The sequence below is a fragment of the Otolemur garnettii genome, unplaced genomic scaffold (assembly GCF_000181295.1).
Source record: "Otolemur garnettii isolate 467f Iridium unplaced genomic scaffold, OtoGar3 scaffold00046, whole genome shotgun sequence".
In the NCBI taxonomy this organism is placed as follows: Eukaryota; Metazoa; Chordata; class Mammalia; order Primates; family Galagidae; genus Otolemur; species Otolemur garnettii.
The window spans coordinates 10,763,829-10,775,171 of NW_003852441.1; the positions used below are offsets into that span (position 1 = coordinate 10,763,829).

The 11,343-nt window shown below is 45.2% G+C and overlaps 1 protein-coding gene across 3 annotated transcripts in view; it reads right to left on the minus strand.

Moving 5' to 3' along the window:
- Positions 1-3,392: 3,392 nt before the first annotated feature.
- The window catches only part of NDEL1 (nudE neurodevelopment protein 1 like 1), a 57,389-nt gene continuing 49,438 nt past the window's right edge, over positions 3,393-11,343 (minus strand). For 2 of the 3 annotated variants that reach the window (XM_023513985.1, XM_003791105.2), the window contains exon 9: positions 3,393-4,620. In XM_023513985.1, coding sequence (XP_023369753.1) covers positions 4,527-4,620 — 94 coding nt within the window. In that variant the 3' untranslated portion in view covers positions 3,393-4,526. Of the gene's footprint in view, positions 4,621-8,881; positions 8,917-11,343 lie in introns of all 3 variants that reach the window. The other variant, XM_003791106.2, reaches the window with a different exon arrangement.

Sequence of the window (11,343 nt, forward strand, 5' to 3'; positions counted from 1 at the left end):
AGGTGTTTTTGCTGCCACTGCCTGTCCTGCTTAGCAGCCGACTCATCCCAGGGCCCACAGTCCAGTCCTCCAACAGTCTGAAGGACAGTGAACTGGCCCCCTGTTTAAAAAGTTTAAGGACCCCGTCCCAGACCCTCACCTGTAAATCACAGTGCAGACAGGGTGGCAGTGCTTTAATGGAGACAGCTGGCAAACCAAACTGGACTGGACGCCTGATTAGAAAACACTCAGCAATGTAACCCTCACTCATGCCTGTAATCCTAGCACACTGGGAGAGTGAGGCAGGTGGATCACCTGAGCTCAGGAGTTCAAGACCAGCGTGAACAAGACCCCTGTCTCTTAAAAATAGCAAGGCATTGTGGTGGGTGCCTGTAGTCCCAGTGGCTACTTGGGAGGCTAAGGCAAGAGGATCGCTTGAGCCCAAGAGTTTGAGATTGCGGTGAGCTATGACACCACAGCACTCTACCAAGGGCAACAAAGTAGGACTCCATCTCAAAAAAAAAAAAAGAAAGGAAGAAAAGATGGCTTGGCACCTATGGCTCAAGTGGCTAAGGCGCCAGCCACATACACCTGAGCTGGCGAGTTCAAATCCAGTCCAGGCCCACCAAACAACAATGACGGCTGCAACCAAAAAATAGCTGGGTGTTGTGGCGGGCGCCTGTGGTCCCAGCTACTTGGGAGGCTGAGGCAGGAGATTCACTTGGGCCCAGGAGTTGGAGGTTGCTATAAGCTGTGATGTCACAGCACTCTACCCAGGGTGACAGCTTAAGGCTCTGTCTCAAAAAAAAAAAAAAAAAAAAAGAAAGAAAAGAAAACATCCAGCAAGTTAAAAGGTGCAATTTTTGTTTGTTGTGCACCATGTTTCCCATGGGAAGGCTTCCTGAAAAGCCAGTGGGAAGCGCACAGAATTCCTACAGGTGTAGATGGGGAGCATGACAAAATGACCCTATGTCATGACCCCACAAAGCACAAAGCCCCCTTGGCCCCCAACACCAGCACTATTAGATCTGCTCTATTACCAGACTTGCCTCTTCACGTGCACCACCTTTAAAGGAAGTCTGTAGCATTAACTTTTACTCAATTATCATTTTTTTTTAAGATTCAGAATGGGCTACTGTGTTCCTATGTAACATATTTTTAATACTCATATGACCACTTTTCAGGTAAAATGCTTTAAGTCATAGGAAAATGATTTACAAAGATGACTCCTCTATCCCCCACCTACCCCCTTTTTTTTTTTAAGAAAGAGTCTCAGTTTATTGCCCTCGGTAGAGTGCCGTAGTGTCACAACTCACAGCAACCTCAAACTCTTGGGCTCAAGCGATTCTCTTGTCTCAGCCTCCCAAATAGCTGGGACTACAGGCACCTGCCACAACGCCTGGCTATTTTTTGCTTGTAGTTATTGTTTGGCAGGCCCAGGCTGGGTTTGAACCCACCAGATACGGTGTATGTGACTGGCACCCTAGCCGCTGAGCTATAGGCGCCGAGCCAGAAAGAAGCAGTTCTTAAGGCCAAGTTTATGTTTGTAATTTAACCTTTGGGGAAAATACATGCAGGAAAACAATCCATAAAGAAATAGCTGGAATTGGTTTGGTGCCCATAGCTCAGTGGTTAGGGCACCAGCCACATACACTGGGGCTGGCGGGTTTGAACCCAGCCCAGGCCTGCCAAACAATGATAACAACAAAAAATAGCTAGGCGCTGTAGCAGACACCTGTACTCTCAGCTACTTGGGAGGCTGAGGCAAGAGAATTGCTTAAGCCCAAGAGTTTGAGGTTGCTGTGAGCTGTGACACTACCGCACTCTGCCAAGGACCATATAGTAAGACTGTCTCAACTAAAGAAAAAAAAAGAAAGAAAAGAAATAGCTGGAATATAGAAAATGCTCACCTTAGCAACTTTCAGGCAAACAGTGACTCAACTTCTGGCCTTATTCCTGCTACAGCAGGGCCTGGGTGGGGAGGAAGGCACACCTGGAGAGGGGATGCTCCCTAAAGCTATGTGTGGCTCCGCCCAGGCCTTCCTTTCTCCAGGGTGCCATCTGACTCTCAAAAGATGCACACTAGTGGCATCTCTGGGATAGCTGTGAAGAGAGGCAGAGTCTTCACACCCTGGCAGGTACAGGACTTGGGAAGGAGGAAGGATGGATGAGCCATACTCCTCCCTCTGCAAAGGCTCCCTCTTGTGCTGGCCCCACAGTTCACCATTTCCAAGTCTCAAAACCTACCCATCTGCAACACAGCATGGAATTCAAGGCCTTTGAGGCCTTTAGCCTAGAGAGGCTCTGCAGAAAAGACATCAGGCTTGCTCCCAGTCCTGGCTTCACAAGTCGAGGCCTGGGCCTAGTGCTCTGCTGCTACTTTAGAGACCTGGCCCCTTCTCTCCTGGACCCAAAGCAGCAGTGGTGACATCTGGTGAATGACATGTGGTACCCCCTCCTCTAGCCAGCAACTGACTGACCAGTAACTGACAGAACAGTCTGGATGAGAAGACTCCAATCATCTGTGCTTTACCCAGAGTAGTTCTGGGTGCTGTTTTAGACTTGGGGTTCCCTCATAAACAAAGAGGTCTGCTAAATGTTGGAACCTGTCATCTAATCCAGTCCTTCTAGTGGCGGCTGGGAAAGCAGCTGGGAATTGCTGTATATTAGTAAGAGACTTCTGAGTTGTCCCCTCAGCTGCTCTGCAAGCACAAACAGGCACAACATGGAAGTGTTGGCAGGAGTCAGGCGCTCAGGACAAAATCTGCCAGAGCGAACAGATTTCCTGCCTATATGTTAACAGACAGGAGAGAAGTTTGAAAATGTGTCCTAGTATTTGTCATTCACTTAGGATTTTGATTCGGTTTATTTTCATTTACTTATGATTTTAAAACTATACATGCACCATCTGCTCGTGCTGTTACACAGTGTTCAGCATCTGATGCGTTCATGCAGATTCCTGGGTTAAACAGTCCTCAGTGGAATACCTTGTGTCTTGCTACCAAACCTCCAGCACCTTCTCTCACTTGCTAGCATTAACCTAAAGGATGAGAGAGAAGCCAGATCCAAATAATGTCTAGTCCCAGGACATCTGTCATGAAAGGCAACACAGCTGGAAGACCTTGAAAGCTCCTTCCCAAATTCCTGGTCCGTTCTCCCAGATTTTCACATGGGGCCTAGGCCCTTCTCAAGCTGCTCCTGGAAATTCAAAACCAGAAAGCAGCACCAGAAACCAGCATGAAAGTTCCACTCAGCACATACGACATCCCCTGAGCCCGCCTGATTCTCCTCCGACCCATCCTACACCATTGTACATACACATCAGGGCAGAAGCACCATCTGAACCTGGCTTTGTGTCCTCTTACTCTGTTCTCACAGGAAGCCAGGAACCCAATAAAGCAACTTAAATATCCTTTTTTTTTCTGTGAAATTTATTGTTTCCACATTAAAAGACTTTTTTTGAGGGGAAGTATTTGTTTTAACCACATGATGATCCTATACAGCTGCCCAGATTAGGACACCATCATAAGTCATTAACATGCCATATGAATTCTGAATAAATAAAAGCTACAAAGCCCAAGTTATATATAAATATCTTAGGCAATAATGTTTACAAACCTATGTACAATAAAACAATGTAAACAGTAAATGCAGCATGAGAGTAATCAAAGGGTGCACAGGGACAACCTCTCTTGGTCAGTCTGCCCCCAGGAGCTGGCACCAGCCAGCCCTGGAATCAGGCCACTCTACCCTTCCTAACCCAACTGGACAGGCCCTCAGAGGAGAAAACAAAAATGCTCTGAAGATGTCATCAAACTGAAGGACCAGGAAGCTGGCAAGGGGTTTCCCTCTTCCCCCGAGTCTGAGGCACACGGAGGAGGAGACAGCACAGAGGCTCAGCCTGTGTGTGTTTAGGCCCCAAGGCTCCTGCCACCTGGGCTCAGAAGGACATTTTGCTGCTCTGGGAGATGAGTCCATGGAATGGTAACCGCTTAAGTAAAATCAGAAGGTGTATAAAAAATGTTCCCTAATTCAGAAACCTTCCTGACTTCGCCAGAAACAGGCCCAGACTGTGAGGGGTGGAGCTGGGGACACATGATCGTGAGTACTGAGATGCATGGAAGCACAGGGGGAGGGCACACATAGACCTGATTTGGGGGAGAACGTCTAGAAGATCAGCAATGTCCTAAACACAACTAAATCCTATCAGTACAGCAGAGTGGAGGCTATGAGGCAGGTGTGATGAATGAGTACTTCTGCATCCAGTGACCAAGTAATACACGTATGTATCTCCTTGTGACCCACAAAGTGCAATCATGTGAAACCAACGGCACTACGGCAAGAAGAAAAAATAGCCAGTATTGATATCGCGCAGAGTCCTGGGGCTAGGCGGGGCCCAGCAACCACCACAGCATGCAGCCTGCCCTCTGCCAGCCATGGGGAGGCAGACAGAGTGGCGCAGGGCTGGGCCCAGGCACCAAGGGGTGAGACATGGGTGTCCTGGGTTGTTGGAGGAGGGCAGGAGCCCCCACCTGGAGGCCGGCCACTCACACACTGAGAGGCAGCATACCCGGTGCTGAAGATGGACGCGAGGAGCCCAGACCAGGAGGAGGAGGAGCTGGGTCAAAGCCGTTTACTGCCCTGTGAGGGTGATCAAAGCAGGGAAGAGAAAAAGGAAGAAAGAAAAAGAAACTGTCATTTAAAATCACTCTAAGCACAGCAACAAATTCATTTGCTTTCTAAAATTATTCTTCCTGACCCACTGTGGGCCCTCAATGGTCCTAGGGGGAAGTGCCTGCCTAGAAAGTATGGGTTAGAACTTGGTAGTCCTAGAGAACTGAGACCACGCGACCCTTCTTAGCAACTTCATCACACTGGCTGTTAACAGCCACAGCCCGTACAGCAGGTTTAAATGTCTGGCAATAAGGAACTAGTTACAAGTAAACAATTGAATATTATGCAGTCGTTAAAAACACTTTCCAACAGAGTTGTTTAATAGCATGGGAAAATACTAAGAATGTAATTGATACAAAGTAGAAAAAGGAACAAGTTACCAAACCATGTTTAATAATGTGAAGGGAAAAAAAGTAAATGGTACATATGCTAGATTCTACCCCTTATATAGACAGATATTACTATCTCTGGAGCTTAATCTAGAATGGGGGTGTGTGTGTGTGCGTACCCTCATACTATATATATATACACACAAATATATGTACATATAATCACATATATCATAAAAAGAAAATTTAACAGTAGTTACTTTTCTTCCCTCTGAGTTGTAGATAAATTTTATTACTTCATACGTTTTTATTATTTTTTCAAATCTCCTACAATGTACATGAATATCTTAAGAGGGAGAAAAATAACTTTTTAAAAATTGTTTAGCAAGCAAAGCTTTTCTCTGCAGAGTCATGCTCAAGCAGCCTGCCCCAGCAAAGAGCCTGCAGCCAGGACCCAGAGCCCAATGACAGGAGAGCCCAGCCCCGCCTGCCTGGCATTGTGGCCACAGGTAGCAGGGAGTGAGGGGATAGAGACCGGGAACCTCTCTCAGGGGGCTGGGTCAGGTTTCCATCCTCTAAAACTTCCTAGGAAAATTTGTCCCACTAGCAATTTGGGAGAGTCAGCCAGCCATGACAAGGAGCTGCACTATAGCACACCTGCCCACCTCTGTCCCCGACTACTCCTCAGAGCAGCCCAGGGAGTTGAACATAGAATCATGGAGACAAGTTCTCTTCAAAATACAGACACACACATAAAAACCTCCAGACACATATTCCCTGCAAAGACAACTGTTTTATACACTGAAGAGGTGAGTGTAACCTCAGAGAAACAAGCATGCAAATAGACTCAACAACCCTGTCCACTTTAAAGAAACCTAAACTCAGTTTGGTGCCTAAAAAAATCTAAACTCAGAGTACATATTTGGAATTTGAAATCAAGCCTAAAAAAACCTAAACTCGGCTCGGCGCCTGTGGCTCAAGTGGCTAAGGCGCCAGCCACATACACCTAAGGTGGCGGGTTCAAATCCAGCCAGGGCCCGCCAAACAACAATGACGGCTGCAACCAAAAAATAGCCGGGCATTGTGGCGGGTGCCTGTGGTCCCAGCTACTTGGGAGGCGGAGGCAGGAGACTCGCTTGAGCCCAGGAGTTGGAGGTTGCTGTGAGCTGTGAAGCCATAGCACACTATCCAGGGGGATAGCTTGAGGCTCTGTCTCAAAAAAAAAAAAACCTAAACTCAGAGTACATATTTGTAATTTGAAATCAAGCCACACAGAGACCCAAGAGCAACAAGAGGCTCCGACAAATGTCACTTCTTTGTGTTGTACCCTGGATAGCCTGGATTTTCCCTTTTCTCTTTGGGCTGGGAAAGGTCTGTTGCTTGAGCTTCAACATGTGCTGGAACCACTCTTCCCCATTTTCCCAAGGCTATATGCCTATGCCTCTCCTAGAGGCCAGGGCCACCTCCTATCTGCACTGCAGTCCTCACAGAATAAGCTCCATCTATCCAGCTAATCCCAAAGTCCCTGATGCCGGCCTGTTTCTCCTATCAACCTCAGGTAGAACTACACAGGACCCACAAGTAGCCTTTCACCTTCAACATGTGACTCTCAGATTTCCAATTTCACAGATCACAGTGGTGGGGCCAGTTCCCAAACTTGTTCCACACAGCCAACCCCCAAAAACTGGTAATAAAAGGAGCCAAGAATGGTGCCTGTGGCTCAGTCAATAGCGTGCAGGCCCCATATACCAAGGGTGGTGGGTTCAAACCCAGCCCTGGCCAAACTGCAACAAAAAATAGCCAGGCGTTGTGGTGGGCACCTCTAGTCTCAGCTACTTGGGAGGCTGAAGCAAGAGAATCACCTAAGCCCAGTAGTTGGAGGTTGCTGTGAGCTGTGATGCCATGCACTCTACCAAGGGTCATAAAGTGAGACTCTGTCTCAAAAAAAAAAAAAAAGAAGCCAAGAATAATCTGGCAACAGGAATGTGCAAAAGCAGGAGGCTGATTCCATGAGCAGGTTTAGGGCAGGGACTCCAACATTTTCAAGTGATTACGGACAGACCTTTAAGGAACACTGGGGTTCATCTCCCTTATTACACTGCTACAGAAACCAAAGCAAGAAAAGGTCTAGGCTTTAACTAACTGAGTTCAATCAGCCCACAAGCTGCCTCCAAATGCCCAGGCCATCATTCCTCTCCTAGTTTCCTCCTGGTCAAGGCCACTTGACAGTCTTCAGCAAGTAACCAGTTTGGTATTCCCAGACCAGGTCAGCTCTAATGGGAAGAGTGTGGTACAGTACAGGATATAAGGAAGAACAAGAGCTAAGTAAGGAAATGAGACTCTTGATTGAAGGTGAGTGGAGTAGAGAATGATAATTCACCAGGGTCCCACCTAGCATGTCTCTCCGAAGTCAAGAAATGGGAAGTTAAAGACCAGAGGGAGATGATGTGTCTGGTGAGATCCTCTCAGGGGTGTGCAAACTTGTGCATTGGGGAAAAGTTTCTAAGAGAAGATAGGTTAGAAACCTTTAAGAGAGGTTTTAAGAGATACCTCCATACTCACCATGTTTGGTTTTAGGGAGCTGCAAAAGAGCCAAAGGGAAATACCTCAGTGAACAACACAAGACTGAAGGAAGACAGAATGAGCAGGCATGGAGATAACAGGGTTGAGACTCATGCATGTAAAAATGGGTCCAGAGGTTATAAAATTTCATGATCCTACCAACAAAAACTAAGTAAAAAGTCAGAAAAGTAGAGACTCCAGCTGTGAAAAGGTGTGAAGATCAGTTGTGAAATGGCAATAGAAGACATGGAAAGGGGGAAGAACCAATCAGTGAATGCTTTCAAAGCTGGTCAGGAGGACAATAAATCTAAGGCAATAGAGATAAAGGAAGGAAACATACCTGTCTGTCCAAGATGCAAGGAAGGGTGTACTGGAGAGGACAGGAGAGGAAAAATAAGAGTGGGGTAAAGCTAATTCAGAAGAGCCTGTAGAGCTCGGCACCCGTAGCATACTGGTTACGGCACCAGCCACAAACATCAAGGCTGGTGGGTTTGAACCAGGCATGGACCAGCTAAAACAACAATGACAACTGCAACAAAAAAATACCTGGGCGTTGTGGCAGGCACCTGTAATCCCAGCTACTTGGGAGGCTGAAGCAAGAGAACTGCTTAAGCCCAAGAGTTGGAGATTGCTGTGAGCTATGACACCACAGCACTCTATCAAGGGTGACAGTGAGACTCTGTCTCAAAAATAAATAAATAAATAAATAAGAAGAGCCTGTGGGCAGACCCACTCCAGACTCATCTCCCTGCTTCAGTGGATAATCCTGTGCTCAGAGAAGCTCCAGCCCTCACCCTAGGCTTTGGCTAACTGAAAAATGGTTCTGAAATATAAGGAAAATCTTATGTATATCCACATCTACCATTCTAATTTTAATTTGAAGACACAAGCGTGAGCACGGAGATTAGGGAGTACCCACACACACAAGGCTCTTTATCATTAGTGCCTAATTTGAGAAAACAGAAGCAATTTAGTAGAACAGGAAGAACTCTAGTCCCGTGAAAATAGTACAGTGTGGTCCTAGGGTTCCACACTGAACCTGAGCCCCCAATTCCAGGCTCAGACATCCTCTGCAGCGCCCTACCTCACACATCAGGAGTGCCACCTGGCACACTAGTCATAGCTGGTCAATGACCACTGCAACTCATCTGTTCTTATTCTGCACAGCTGAATTAATAGTAATAGTCAAACAGGATCTTGAAAGCTCACTCATGGGCTCTAAGTTGGTTAAAGCTGAGTCAGCCCCCATGCAATTAGTAAAACCAATTAATGTGTCTTCTGCCACACACTATGATTAAGAAAGAATGAAAAAGAGCACAGCAAACAAATTCAGTTACCCATGAACAACGTGGGAAATATGACTTTTTCTTGCCTAATAAAAAGAAGGAAAAAACATTAGACAGTAATATGTAGTACAAATACTATTTTCACTCTGTACCCTAAAATGACTCCATGCCCACCTACACACATCCCCAAAGAAACCAGACTGGCTTACAAAAATAGGGCAAGTGATGCACAAAAGGTTAAATAAAACTTATGGGAGAGAAAGAATATTTTTGAGAGAATCCAAGTGACTATACTACAGAGAAAATCTGTATCCTTTTGATGGTGATACAAAGAGCTAGCAGTGGTTAGGGGAAACAGAGCAACCCCTGGGAAGCAGGCACAGCAGCTTACCTCTTAAGAGGCTGGCAGAAGTGATCACAGACTAAATAAAATCCTAATTCCAAGAAACCCACAACCAACCAGAATTTACAAAGTACTTCTGAATCCCATAAAGCAATATACCTAGTTAAGCTCTAACTGCATCTGAAGATGGTGAGGGCAGCAGGAAGGTGGGGTGAGTACATGTACACCCACACAACACATATGCACATAAATCTCCTTTGATCAACTCTTTCCCTCAGACAATCCGCCTATAGATCTCCAGCATCCCTAGTCAGAGTGTCAGCACTGCAGACAGACTCCTCAGGAGAGGAGAGGGCAGGCTAGTTCTAGAGCTAAAGGTTTTTTTTCAAATGGAAATCTTTTTCTCATGCTAAAACTACAAGCCAGAATTCTACCCTTCTATAAAGACTGACTTTCTTTTTTTAACTTGCCAGCCTGTTTAACAATCAGGGAATTGTAATATTCCCCCCCCCCAACACTTTTGATTCTTATCTAGTCAACAGGTCAGTAAAGAAGAAAGGCCAGATATAAAAAGCTAGGCAGGCCAGAAGGAAGTCACAAGCAAAGCAAAGTGGCAAGAAAGCAAAACCTCAGGAATATGGCAACTAGACAAAGGTAGTAACTCAAGCAACGGTACATTAATACAGGGTGTCCATAAAGTTTGTGTGTGATTTCTGTCATGTTTGATCATTTCTGCCAGCTCCTAAGAGGTAGGCTGCTATGCTATGTTTCTCCCAGCCGCTGCTAGCGCACAAACTTTATGGGTACCTTGTATTCAGGTGTGTGTATAGAATCCACTTATCACATAAACTAGACACTTGCACAAATGACCCTACAAAAGCATATTTAATTCTTAATAGAAACAACACAACATAAAATGTACATAATTTAAAACAAAAACTAAGTATCACTGCAAAGTATTTCTACCAGGAAGTACACTTCCAGAGTCAGGTCAGGAGATAAAGCCTACACCTGCATCTAGGATACCCTTTCAAGGGAGTCAGAGCACCCAAGGACCACACCTGACTTCGGCTTATACTGACTCCCCTGTGTCTCCCTAAGGGCAAGTCCGATCCAACAATCTCTGCCCTGGAACTTGGAACTGAAGGTGTTATTCCTCCCTCATAACTGTCCTTAAGGACTTTCCAGACCCAACAGATCCTTTTATGACTCATGCCTGTTCTCACATCTTAAGATGCCCAAGGCCCCCCAAGAAATATGATTCCAGAGACAGACTAGTAACCACTCTACTGGAGGTAATTAGAAGTTGCAGGAAAAAATAATTAGGCATAGTTTGCCAACACTTAGGAAAACAACCTCTAAATTTTCTCCATATCATTAAGGGGAAATAGCTACTCTCATATAAAAATATCTATCCATTCCATTTACTATTACAGTACAAAAACAGGGGCATTCCTCAAGTTTGCCTAACGAAACCCAAAAAGTCAATTTTATACTTATCCCACCTGAAGAGCCCCAATAGATAAATTCAAGTTCTGATTTATATAATGGTATTTTAGAATGTGCTTTTAATATAATAGAATGTACTAAATGAAATAAGTACACATCAGGGTATGTGGCTCAGCACCTGTAGCTCAGTGGGTAGGGCACCAACCACATACACCGAGGCAGGCAATTCAAAGCCGTCCTGGGACTGCTAAACAATGGCAACTGCAACAAAAAAACAGCTGGGTGTTGTGGTGGGTGCCTATAGTTCCAGCTAGTTGAGAGGCTGAGGTAAGAGAATCGCTTGAGCCCCAGAGTTTAAGGTTGCTATGAGCTGTGACGCCACAGCACTCTACTGAGGGCGACAAAGTAATACTCTGTCTTAAAAAAAAAAGACATACATAAGCACATAGTCACAAATACTCAAAAACTAATGATAAACTGAAGTAGAACAATACATATACTGACATCGGCAGTATAAGTCATGATAGGCATGTTGCAGAGCAATATTTAATATATAATCCCATGCGTGTGTAGCAAAAAGCTTATAGCAGATGGATAAAAATATGATTTTACATGCCTAGGAGTAACTATAAAGGATGCAAAAATAATGTAAAAGCAAGAAACATTCACTTTTTAACTTCATATACTTCTATACGAACTGATTTTCTTTTTTTTTTTTTTT